The 13,741-nt window shown below is 46.0% G+C and overlaps 1 protein-coding gene across 1 annotated transcript in view; it reads left to right on the forward strand.

Moving 5' to 3' along the window:
- ACAD11 (acyl-CoA dehydrogenase family member 11) overlaps positions 1-13,741 on the forward strand; it is a 728,164-nt gene that overhangs the window by 294,007 nt on the left and 420,416 nt on the right. The window contains exon 7 of the mRNA XM_069648691.1: positions 4,885-5,006. Coding sequence (XP_069504792.1) covers positions 4,885-5,006 — 122 coding nt within the window. The remainder of the gene's footprint in view (positions 1-4,884; positions 5,007-13,741) is intronic.

Genomic DNA, 13,741 nt, shown 5'->3' on the forward strand with positions numbered 1-13,741 from the left:
AGTGGGGAGAAGGAGAAAGGTTTATGCTGATAGGTTAAATGTATATTAAGTGTAGGTGTGGTTGGTCAAGCTGTAGGGATTTCTGTTTGTCCCTGATTTTAGATTGGAGGGTAACAATTTTACCCAAGAGTGCTGACTGAATATTGGTGCACCAAGTGTTGTCTTTGGAGCAAGAGTCAGGGGGGGCTGCAGGTGTCTCGAGTTCCTTAAGGATATTAAAGAGTTCCTTAGTATTGGACTGGGCTGACATAATGTGGTTATTATAAGAATCTTTTTTTGCCTGGAGTACAGCTTCTTTATAGTTAAGGGTGGCTATCAGAAGACTGTCCTTGTGGGCGTCGGAGTGGTGACTTCTCCAGCGTGACTCTGCTGTGCGTTTCTCTTTGCGTAACACTCTAAGCTGGGGAGTAAACCACATGTTAAGGTCTGCTCGTTGTTTGGGTTTCCTCAGTTTGAGCGGGGCGATAGAGTTGATGGCTGCAAGCAGTGCCTGGTTATCCATGTCGGCTAGGTTGGTGGGGTCTGAGCAAGTGTCAGGAGCGTTATTTAGTGTGGGAAGGATAAGGGGGAGTAGTTTTTCTGTCGTAATGTTCTTTTTATTTCTAGTGAGGGTGGCTGGGGCGACCAAAGGCCTGGGTGGTGGGGCTGCTTCGATGCTGAAAGTGATGACATGGTGGTCAGACCACAAGCAAGGGGCGTTGGAGATTACGCTAATATTGCAATTGGTGTCACTAAGCCAGTCAAGGGACCGCCCTTTAATGTGGGTGGGTTCCTGTATGTGGTGAGTGAAACCTAAATCTGTTAAGGTATTAGCTAGGTCGAGGGCCGCAGGATCATTAGGGTCTTGGTGTCCTAGATTGAGGTCGCCAAGAATGATGGTTTGGGAGTTGGATTTAGCATTGTTGAGTACTAACATAGAGATATCCTCCACAAAGGATGTGGGTGGACCAGGGGGTCTGTATATTAGGTGGATGGTAGCCGTTTGGTTAGCTGAGAGTCCGAGTTTGACAGAGAGTAACTCTGCAGTTTCCACCTTAGCGCCTGGGATGGTTCTAAGTCCTAATGAGTTTCTAGCAATGAAAGCAATTCCTCCACCTCTCGAGGTGCGATCACATCTGATGATGGAGTAATCAGTGGGGATGGCCAATGAGAGTGCCGGGCCGGAAGCCGCGTGCAGCCAAGTCTCGGAGATGGCGATGAAGTCGAGTTCCTGAGTTTTTGATAAGATCAGCAATGTCCAGAGCGTGCGCAGCTAGGGATCTTGCGTTAATCAGGGCAGCTTTAATTAAACCAACGTTGCTTGATGAAGCTGTGATGATTTGAGGGTGATGAGGCATGGGTGAGGTGGCCGTTTGTGGGGGCGGGCTGTGCGTATGAGTTTTGAGGTATGGGCTCAGGTACATGGGGTGTCCCTTCTTACCCATAAATCTAGATCCTAACCTTAGGTTTCTAAGAGTGATAGGACATGGTTGGTTGGGTGAGGGTTTTTTGGCGAAATGGTCGAGCCATAGGGCCGGATCGTTGAGGTAGATGTTGTGGTATTGAGGTGCAGTACTTTGGTAGGTATCAGTATCTGTGAGAGGTGGCCATGGATGAGGTGTGCAAGGAGCTAGGTGCAGCTAAATTGGGAGGCGGTAGGTGTGACGACCTAGTAATTGACCACACTGAGAGTAGTACTTGTAATGAGGAGAGCAGTGACCGTAGGGAGGACCAGCGTGGTAGCATGTTACCGAGATTAGAGAGGAAGGGCTGCCGGGTCTGTGAGGCAATTATAGGTAAGTGTTACAGGCACTATTTGGCTAGGCAGTGCGTGCTCTGTACGAGCAATGCAGGCTAATGAGTTTAAAACAGGTTAAGTCTACTTATTCAGAGTCAAGCAATGGGGGTGCATCAGATCAGGGTACACAGGCAAAGCAAATACCAAAGCTTGCATATACATTAGCATGTTAGGCAGGGAACAATGCAGAATGCAAGAAGCGTGATCTAATTGTAACGGTGCAACAATTCAGGCAGAGAAGACATTCTAGTGTTGGCAGAAAGTATTGGCAGATCAGGTAAATGTCAAGTTGAAAGGCACGGCAGAGTAAGGCAGGTACCCTGGAGTTAGCTTAGATCATGTGGACATGTCTTATGTGGAGCGGTGCAACATATGCAAACATAGATCAAGGTGTGGCGCAGCAAATTAGGGAATACACAATGAGCGTATCACGCAGGCAGAGTAGCATATATCATGGGGCTAACAAGTGGGTCCACGTTGCGGTTCTGAGCAAGAGCTCAATCATTTCAAAAGCGAGCATGGGGTTGGCAGCATAGTAATTTCAAGGCAAGCACAAGCGAACAAAGCCGCAAATGAAAGCAGTGCCGTGGTCATGCAATGGGAAGGTATGGGCTGGGCGGCAATGAGAACAGACATAGGCAATGCAAGCAAATAAGGCACTGAAATGGTGCGATCACTTGGTGATAAGCAGCCGCGAATAGGTAGCGACTAGGGGCTCAAATATGAGTCGGCTCAGTTGATTAAAGTCAGGACGCTCGTAATAGATGTGCAGACTTAGTACAGAGGTGTGCATGGAGCACGTTGCTACAGCTCGTCAAGTGGCGTATGTGATTATATTAGCATAGTAAAGGCATTATCAACATCAGGATAGATAGTATGTCAGCTAGTTCAACAGGCAAGATAAATGCTTGTAGGGCAGTAGGCACAGAGCGGACAACTTATATAGCTATACTAGGTAGCAAGCTCGTGGGAATAAGCATAGCATTCGGAAGCGCTGAAATAGTTGATAACGTTATTAGTCTTACTTTCTGAGCTAGTCCATAGGTTCACGAGGAGGAGAGTCAGCTGTGTAACCACAAGCAGGGATTAGTGCGAGGTGAAAAAGGGCATAGTGTCCAGTAGTTTTGAAACACCCTCAGAGGAAGATCCACTTTTCAAATTGGGTTCTGGGGGGTCAAGTGATCCAAAGGGTCGAGGAGGTAAGGTATCTAGGCTTTAACATATATGCCTATCCAGCGTGCCATGAAGTGGAAACAGATGTGGCAATAAAAGCCTCCCAGATAGCCTCAGAAATGCTCGAGTTAAATGAAAAATATTGCACATTTTCAGTTTGACCGCTGATAAAATTCTATCTAGCAAAAGCGGTGCCCGTAATTCTTTATGGTTTGGAGGCAAAGCCTTTTCTTTAATCCTCAGACTAAGTGCAGTAGAGGTGCGAATCTGGAAGAAGACTCTGGGTCTGCTTTCTTGTACTCCGGGATGGAGCCTAAGATTTGAGCTGGGCCTTAAGTCATTAGAATGTATGGCAAACTGGAAGTTGGCTTCACTTTATAGGGAGGTCATCACTGGGAAGAGCTCTTTGCTTTATGGAGACATTAGAAATCATCTGGAACAATCAAGATCACTTGTGTTGTCCGCTTTAGAGGGAAGAGTGAAGGCATTGTTGGAGAAGGTTGATTTGGAGGTTGACGCCCTTATAACAAATGCATTGAAGGTAAAGCAAAACATGCGATTGGATAGAAACAATCGCAAAGGTAAGGGAGTCAGCCCGTATAAATCAATTTCTTCTGAGGGAAAAAAAACTGGGTTGCCTCTCCCACTATCTTCGGAAGTTTCCTGATAGGGCAATAAGGAATGACTTCCTCAGGATTAGGCTAAATCTGGTGCATTGTGGTGAGGTGTTGGCAAGGCGTCAACAAAGAAACAAAGCCTTAAAACTGTGTAATGTGTGACACCCCCTCAAATCAAACTGTAAGGCATTTATTGATGGAGTATGAGGGAACATGGGCAGTTCGAAAGAGGTTGTTTGGTTGATTTGTATCTCGAGAAGAAGGGATTATAGCAGAGTATTTTTGGGATTATCTGGATTCTAGTTATAATGTTGCCCTAAAAACATTGGTTGTTCGAGTTCTAAAACTGTGTAAAATAATGGAATAATACTCTTCTTACCAGCAACAGGTAAATGGTGAAATCATAGTTTATTTTAGATTAATTTATGTATTGTGGAAAAATGTAATTTTACTCTTTTTAGGTCGTTCGATTTGTGTTATGTTTGTTTTCCTTGGGTTGTATAACTTGTGATCACTCAGAGATGTTGTTTCTTCTTCGTAAAGGTTCATGGTAGATCCATATAAAAATAAAAATAAAAAATTATCCTTTTAATTACATTTGTTAATGGCTCTAGGAATTTTCCCTTCTGGTTTGAACTGGCATTAATTGTGTTCACTCGCTTTGTCAAATGGTTCTAGGAACTTTGCCTTCAGATTACAGCTTGTCTCTCCTTACACTCATATTCACTTTTGGCTCTATGAATGCACGTCACCTGGCCTACTCCTCTCTTCTCCTTCCCCACAGTGGCAGGAATCCGCAAACCTCTACGATATCCTGGTTCTGTATGCATTTGCTCTGTCTCAGTCTTCTTGCTCACATCCCAGATATAAAACCCTCTTATGACTGTGTGATCCCGGCCTCTACTGTGCCTTCGCTGCCTCTTGCCTTTGACCTCCCTCAGCTACATAGGGTTCCCCTACTGTCTTGACCAGGTGTATGTCTTGTCATCTGTGTGACTTACATTTGCCTCCTTGCCACAGCTCAGCCTGCCTTCCTGCATTCTTCACAGCTTGCACCTGTACACCTGATCTACACCCATCGCCCTGGTTTCTCTCTCGCTTTCAGACCCCACCATGCTACCGGTCGTTTCATCCGACCACCAGCAGTAAAAAGAACATGGCTTTTTCATCACATCCTGAAGTTAACAGAGGAAATATGTTCATTTTAGCAGTGGAAAGTTTTAGCAGAGAAAAATGTTGTCAATTCTTAGCTAATTCACGTTTGTATGAAATGAACAGCTGCATGCTAAGTCTTTTTTTTTGTTGCCTTACACCTAGGAATTCCAGCAGTTGAAGACTTGATTTCAGTGTATCATCGCTGCCGGGGTATTCCAGTAGTTTTAAATGACTGGAACTTTTTCCTGGCTCTTTCCTTCTTCAAGTTAGCTGGCATTTCCCAGGTAACAATCCGATTTCTACCTCATAAGCTCCGATATTCAGTGATTCTAGCTTGTGAAAGCCTGAAACATCTTGCCTATGATCTCCGACAACTAACAGTCATGTATGAGAGAACCTATAGTAACACATTTGAGGAATATCAGTGTTTTCATTCATCTATGTCTCGGGAGGACAGCTCAGCGGCAACGTGCTCGCCTTGGAAACAAGACAACGCAGAGCAACACAGGTTCGATCCCCTGGTCCGTGCTTAGAAACCTCTGGGTATTAAGCATGTTATAAATAACCTATCATATCTTTGGAAGTGTGCGAGTTACAACGGCAATTGAATGACTCAACGACTTGCATCTTTGAGCAAACCTAGTAGCGCTCCAGCAATGAGAGCAGCTTGTAGAAATAGGAAAACAAGGACCGAAAATGTACAAAATAATAGTTGCTCTGCACAGTAATGATATGCATCGATAAGGTTCATATATAAAAGACCTAGGTGTATTTCTTAACTTTTGTTTTTTACAGCTAGGAATCTCAGAAAAAGTGTTAATTTCTCATTTAGTTTTCAATATTTTAACCAGCAACAGTGAAGGTGTGGTCCCCTTTTTGTGGTTGTAGGCGTTCAGATGGATTTCTAGACTCTGGCCTGGTGAACGGAGTTTAGGAGGCCAGCCTAGTTATAGTAAGCGGTGGAAGCGTCTGTGAGTTTAGCCAAACCTATCAAGGTAGCATGGAGAGTGGTCAAGGCTAAGTCTCCGGAGAGATGAGTAGGGTCAGGGGTCCACAATGAAGCATGGAGAGTGGTCAAGGCTAAGTCTCCGGAGAGATGAGTAGGGTCAGGGGTCCACAATGATTCCACACAGTGAAGCACACAATGATTAAACTTAGACAGTAAGTATTAAAAATACTATATTTATTATTGGCCAAGAAATGCACTAGAAAAACGAACCGAACAGGTAATGTTATCACACAAATATAAAACATCTATACAATCACAGTTAGTCAGTGCAAAATGTACAGTTCACACCTGCCGGTCCCCAAATAACCTGAAAGTGAAGGTACTAGTTAACAATTGCACCAACAGTTCAAAGGAATAGAAACCCTTACTTGTAAAGGCCAACCCTAAATTGAATGGAGCCTTGTGCTCAAAAGTTCACAAGTACTTTTGTAAGTTGGGAAAACGTTAAGGAAATGTTCCAATGGATGTGAAGATCAGTCCAGAAGACTTGCAAATGAGTTTACTGGTGAGTAAAGTACTTCTCTATCTTTTTGAGGGCTTTTAGCACAGCGAGTAGAGCACACGCGCTCGCTTTGACATCCGTGCAGAGCCTACTGAGGCAGGTTCGAATTCCGGCAGAGCCAAACTCAGCCTTTCATCCTTTCGAGGTCGATAAATGAACACCACACACCATGGGTAATGAAAAAAAAAAAAGAAGCGCTCAGATGCCTGAGGGTTTGTAGCGCTATATAAATGCACATTTATTATTATTATTATTATTTGCAACACGTGTTGCCAAAGCAAGGTAGTTTAAAACAAATCAAAGTTGTTCACTAACTTTATTATGGAGGAGAAGGGGGCACTGGTAAGTATGGCGACTACTCGCCACCCGTTCTCCGATTTTTCCCAAGACATGGCAGGTCTAAGGAAGGTCGCTGGAGGTAGGTTTTCAGGCCGTCGGTTCCAGTGGCAGAGGGCCGGGTGCAAGAAATGTTCTAGTCGGGTCCAGGAGCGGAGTGCAACCCTTTCCAGTGGAGAAATGCAGCAGGCACCAATGCAGGACTCTTCAAGGTACGCTACCACACAGAGGATGGCTGGTTCCAGAAATTGTCACTGCACACCGCAACATCAGGCGTCCCAGCAGTCACAGTCAAAGAAAGCCTTCCAGTCCAGGACCCTTTGATACTGGGATGCTGAAACTTTCACAGGACGTAGACTAGTTGGAGACCACCAAAGTTCTGACCGAAAAAACGCAGACCGGCAACACTTCTGGTGCATGAAGGCACGCGTCCCCGACCAGCACGATCCTCCCCGCAATGAGAGACAATAAAGAACTCTCCCAACTCGGGAATCAAGCCAAGACAGAGTGCGGGTGAGCTTAAATGGGAGTTTATCAATCAGAATAGGGCATGCAAAGAACTCTACAAAACTCCGAGAGCGCTCTGTCTGACAATAGCAAAGACAGGCGTATATATTTACAAAAAACGTCATAAGAACCTACACACTATAGGGGGCACAAGTTCAATGGGATTGGGTGGCGACTAACTATAGGTGCTGCTGCGATGTGGTTGGCTTTGGCTGGAAGACGTCACTGGTCAGCCTCGCGGGTTGGGCTGGGCCTGGCAGGTTGGCTGGGTTCATCCGGGCGGTGTTGTGCCATTGTGGCCAGTGTATGAGATGAATGTCTTTTCCTGACTTATTTGCCCTGGGCCATGCACACCGCAGTCATTCAGTCATTGCAATATTATCTTCTTTAGTAAATCTTCCAATAGGTTATTCTACAGGTTAATGCAACACAGGAGGAATGTACCTTGTGAGGGGTCTGGAGGTAATACGTCAGGACATGGTTACCAGTGTCCTGTTGACCGGGGCCATAGGTCGAGGGGCTAAGCTTCAGGGCCTGGGACGGGCGGTACAGGTCTTTCTACCTTGTTAGAAGTTGTTATGGATGTTCCGCTGTGTGTTGTCAAAGTGTTGGGTGTCCTGATTGCACAGGGCCATAAGTCTAAGATGATCCGGTGGGTTATGGGGTTTACGAGGGGGCGCGTGTGTTCAGGCAGAGGTTTACTGCTGTGCTGTAAATAATGCAGGTGGCGGGCCGCGGCCTTGGGTGCTACAGAGGGGGCTACAAATCTTTGAAGCGGCTCCAGTCGGGTTGGGGGAGGTGGAGTAGCGCGGCGCGGGCCTCTGCTCTCATGTCTTGGCAGCCTTCGCAGGGTGGGAGGGGGAATGGCCTTGCACGTATTCACAAAGGTATCTCCCTCGTGTGTTGCCGACTTTAGGTAAAAACATCACAAACATTTGAACACTCTATAATACTTATTCAAATCACTTTAAAACATGCGTTTAAACTTTGCTGGATGTGTCTCGATTATACCCAGTCTGAGCACCGTATTCGTACACTATGTTTTAACAGCTACAGTATTTAGTTACATGCATATACATTTGTAGTAAGTGAGGTAGTAGTCGGGTTGGTGGAGTACATAGAAAATGACCCGCCACTGTTTGTGACGGTGGTGGCACATAAGGGGCTTAGACATACACACATGACAAGTGCATTCTCGCGCATCCTTCACATGAGCCCTTTGTATGGTTACATTCGTCTTCTCGTGTATTCTAGCAGCATTAGTTCAGTTATGGCGCAAACCCATGGAGTGTAAGTTTCCCAGTGATACACGTAACAAATAGATCCCTGGAGCGCTCCTTTATTATTAGCACCCAACTGCAATGGTGTGGGCTCGCCATTGCTTATATCATGGAAGCATGCTTTCTGATGTTTATACATTTTACAGGCTTTTGTAATATAAGAGATTTTGTGGAAGAAAGCATACTTTGCAAGTGGTCTTGACATTAATATGTAGAGACTTTCTGCCATCTGATGACCATTTTACTGTTCTTTTCATTGCCCAGGCCTGCTGGCCGGGTCATGCTGGGAGCGATGATACACTGCGGGAGGTGAACTGTTACAATGTTAGTCTCTTATGCTAGCTCATGTCCGTCTTGTTCGTGGGAACGGGCTCGCAGCGGATCTGCCATGGTGCTGCGGCGACAGGGATAACTGAAACTTTCCGAAGGTGGGGGCCGCGCTACAGTGCGCTGAGCTCACACCATCTTTAGTAGACAAAATGGTTTCTGAGGCCTAGCTAAATTCAATACGTGCGGGCAATGTCTTCAGCAGGTGAGCCATCCACCACCTGGGCCCTGGTGGTAGGAGGGGACGCCCGATGAGCCATGGCCCTCACCCAGGGTGGAGATGTAGGCAAGGGGGGGCCTTTTGGACCACTCCTCCCCTACATTTCCCCCCTTTCGTTACTTAAGTAACGAATGCTTTAACTCCTCCAACCTTCTACACTCCACTTCGTCCATCACTGCCTCGTCCCATGCAGGTGTGCCTTTTATGGGCATCCATGCTCTGCACACCCCCCGTAAACTTTCCCCTCTTCTGGCATATTCATCTGGGGTACAAGTCAGGTATATACATCCGCCATCTCCCGCCAAGTCTACCCACACCTCCTGGTACCATTCTAATACACGGGGCTCTCTGATGGTGGTGTGCCATGCTTTATCTATGATATCTTTGTCGTGATAGATAGGCACTAGCTGATATCTTGGTGTGTCATCTGTTCCTGTTTGGACCTGTACTTCCTGCATGTTTTGTATTGTCCCACGGGTGTTGCCCATTGTCACCATCATCATTGCACCATTTGATACTGCGTTAGCACAAACTCGAAGACCCACCTGGCACAGGCAAAAAATTAAAAGGAGGAACACCACAGCTGGCATCAAAAATTTCACAGTAGTTCCAAGCCATGAGGGGACCCAGGAGAAGATGTCGTCGAACCATGTACTGTCTTCTGCTCCACCTTCCATTTTCATTTTTTCTCCTAGGTTGTGAACTGCTTCGATCACATGGGACAGGGAGCCGTTTTCTGCGTCTTCGGAAGGTACGAAAGTGCAGCAGGCACTTCCGATTTTTCGGCAAACACCTCCGTCCATCGCCGTCAACAGGTCCAGGGCATACCTGTTTTGCATGGTCATCAGTCGTAAAGCTCTTAGTTCCACTTTTATTACGTTAAATCCTTCTTCAGTGTCGTTCGCCAACTGAATCAATTCCCAACGTGTTATCTGGAGCCATTTTGCGTTTGCTCTTGCTTGGACACTTGAGACAAGTGAGGCAAAGAATGTTTCTGCTGAACTAAATAACCGATATTTATCTGGGATCTGAGCCAATAGTTCTGATGATTCCTTTGATATGTAGTTTGATGCACGTTTGTTACGGTTCAGCACTTCTCCCTTGTTTCCGGAAGACAGGACATACATTTGTGACTCCGCAGTTGGCTGGGCTGCATTCTGTTGCCGGCGTTCTGGTGTCTTTTTGTTCCCGTCAATGTGGCTTTCTGGTATTACCATTAGGGCTGAGTGCAGAGTGGCCATTGAGCAGCTGCCACTCCACGACGGGGGGAGGTGTAGGTATGCCTGGTTGCCGCATACCCAGTACGTGTCCATAAGGGCCGCTGTCCCTTTTCTCAGATCTGGGATGGTGAGGGTCTTGTTACAGTTCCTGTTTGTTCCCATGGAGGTCTTCCCTAATCCTTTAAAACACAGTTCATAGTCTATTTCGCTCTGTAGTTTGAAAGGTTTTTCGATGGCGGTTACCCAAGTTAGTTTTGAAATGTGTTCTTTCCATACTGGTGTGCATGTTTCTTCTATCCACTGCAATTTCTCTGGTGCCACACCTCTCAGTGCCTCCGCTTTGCACATTACTTCTTCATCCTTCCATTTGTTATCAGAAAAAAGTGTCCCTTGTATTACAAAAAATGGTTCTTTCAAACATACCACCCCTGCCGTTTTTGGGTAGCACGTTTTCTCGTTCTGCAGCATTTGAAAAGTAACTTCGTGTGCCTGGAAGGTGTTCTTAATCCTGCATAACGTGAGATGAAGGAGACATTGGGCATCTATAATTGGCAACTCTTTGGGTAACAATACTTTGGGTGTACCTGAAGCGTGAGGATGAGGGAGCAGACATAACAGCTCTCGTTTGTTGTTTGTTTAGCTGTGGCACTCATATCTGCATACCACTTATTTGTCTGGTGGGGGTGTCGTGGGTCTTCCATCTTATCTAGACCTAACCCATAGTATTCATCATACTTCCTCCTCCCTGTTTCCCTCTTCCGTCTGTTGTTCTTGTTCCTCATGTACTTCCCAACTCCCTGGGCGAAGGACAAAATAGACCCCCCTTTCTCATTCCCGCCCCCCGTGGCCCATGCATCATATAATATTTCGTGTATTGTTAGCAGCTTTTCCTTTTCGTCTCTGACGTTATCTTGCAGGTCATTTTTTAGGGTGGGGGCAGGCTGGCTGGTGGGGGTGTTATACAACCATGATATGGCAGATGGGTTTCGGTCATTTAAACTACGGGCATTGTAATTAGATATCCCGGGTGGAGACACTGTGTTGTTTTGCACTCCACCCGGTGGCTCTTTCTCTTCCGATATGCATCCCATACCAGAAAATCACCTTCCCTCATATTGACACTTGCAGTTACATTGGTCCCAGTAGTGCTGTTAATCCCAGTGCTGTTAATCCCTCCCCCCTCGTTCATCTCGATAGAGATGAACGCTATAAACCAATATGTAACCAAGCCAAACATTAGCATAAAAAACATCGTAATGCATATAGATAATCCGCACTCATACGAATATCTACATCTCTCATTTAATATTTCTCTCATTCTACTAATTCTATCCGTTGCAGGCTGCCTGTTAGATGCCATGGTAGTTCCTGTTTAAGATACAAAAGTGCATTAAGTGCATGCATGTAAACATTTTGTTGGCACCATTAGTGCCGTTATATGTTGACGGGTAATGGAAGCGGGTAGGGTTGTAGGGAGGGGAATTCACAGCCAAGGGTGTTAACAAGTCATAATTTTATCATTTCATTAGTCGCATAATAGGGCAAAACAAAAATATATATATAAACAAGAGAATGCAACAATACTTCATCTGTCACTTTCCCATTCGTGTTAATTGCTGACGCACACACACACAAGTCGATGTTCAGACACTTTGTTCAGTTAAATTGGTTGCTGTTGTCTGTGCCTCCTCATCTGTCTCCTCTTGCACATTATTATAAGCTCTTCGCACATCTGTCAAGTGTATCCAGTACCGCAAGCCCTTCACTTTTACAGCTGTGGGCGTGCAGAACACTACCTCGTATGGGCCGTGGAACCGTGGTGCATTCCATCGACGCACAAAACTCCTGACATAAATTAGTTCGCCTGGCAATAGCTGTAGCTGCTGCTCAGGTTCTGTGTCAGACCCCGTTATGTTTCCTTCCTCTCTAGTGAAGGGTGGGGAGAGCTGCTTTGATATTACGCGCGCTGCCTTTGTTAGTTTTTTCAAATAGTCCGTGAATTCTTCTCCTAATATCGCGGCGCTTCTGTGTGCATCTGAGTGTTCGCGCAGCGGGGAGTGTGCTGTGTGCATTCGTCTCCCAGTCACGATTTCGTGCGGGGACAAATGGTGATCTTTACTTGGCTGATTTCTCAGTTCAAATAACGCAAGGGGCAGACAGTAGATCCAGTTCTTTTTCAATGAAAAACAGAGTTTTGATAGCCTGCCCTTTAGCAGTCCGTTCATCTTTTCCACTACGCCATTACTTTGAGGATGATAAATTGAACACAATTTGTGTTTTATTCCCAATAATGCAGTTACTTCCTTGAAAAGTTCATTTACAAAATGAGTGCCATTGTCTGAGCGAATCACGTCACAAATTCCCCAGCGCGGGAATATTTCCCTCACTAGGAACTTGGCGGCGCTTTTGGCATCAGGCCGTGCACATGGTCCAGCTTCCACCCACCTTGAGAATGGGCACACAACCACGATCATGTACCGTGCGCCATTACACCTTTCCCCCATGTCTGCATAATCTATATGCAGTTCTCTGAATGGACCAATGGGTTTAGGAATTGTTCCCCGGAGCGTGCGTAATGTCATTCCTGAATTGTATATTTGGCATGTTGTACATTCCATTGCTAATCGAGACACGTGCTCCTGGAGACAGGGCACGAACCATTCTTCCTGTATTTCGGCTGCGATGTGCTGTTTGGTATTATGTGCAGGGAAGTGTAACTGTTGAAATGCAATTTCTAGTAACTGTATTGGCATTACCACTTTCCCTGAGTTATTTTGCCGCCACAGCAGGTCTGTTCCCGACTTGCTGCACCCCCGTTTTGTCCACATCAATTTTTCCTCTGCACTAGCGCCTTCCTGCAATTCTAGTATTTGTGATATGGGCATCATGTTGTACCCTTCTGGGGGCTCTTCGTTTCTCTTATGCTGAAGCATGTACTCACCTGCGTCATATTTCTGAAAATAGGAAGCCTCCTTGGCGGCAGCGTCCGCTGCCGCGTTCCCCAAAGACACAACGTCTGTGTTGGATGTATGTGCTTGGCACTTTACTATTGCTACTGCAGTAGGGTGTTGTAGGGCCTCAATTAACTCTTTCAAGAATTCTGCATGCTGTACTGGTGTTCCGTCTGCCCGTCGAAATCCCCTACGCCCCCATCTTGCTAGACCTCCATGTACTGTCGTCGTCATGTAAGCTGAGTATGTGTATATTGTCACTGCACAACCCTTTGCTGCATGTAGTGCTTCTATGAGCGCAATCAGTTCTGCTGCCTGTGCGGAGTAATGTGATGGGAGGCGGTATTGTACTAGTGTTTCATACTCACCGTCTTCTAACCTCACTACTGCTATGCCAACGTGTTTTTCTCCCGTGTCCACGTCAATTGATGCAGACCCATCCACAAAGTACACTTCCCCCTCGCTTAGAGCGTTCTCACACACCACTGTGTCCTCCCCTCTTTCTCCTGTGTAGGTTGCGCAATCGTGGTTCTGCATGTCCTCTAGTGTGCACGCTTCTGTAATGAATGTGGCGGGGTTCACTGTCTTGCATCTCACTATATGGATGTTGGCGCTAGACAATATAATCTCGTAGGCTGTCGCCCGCTGTGTGGTCAGTGTGCTTTTT

The sequence above is a fragment of the Ambystoma mexicanum genome, chromosome 2q (genome assembly GCF_040938575.1).
Source record: "Ambystoma mexicanum isolate Mex_15411 chromosome 2q, UKY_AmexF1_1, whole genome shotgun sequence".
Taxonomy (NCBI): Eukaryota; Metazoa; Chordata; class Amphibia; order Caudata; family Ambystomatidae; genus Ambystoma; species Ambystoma mexicanum.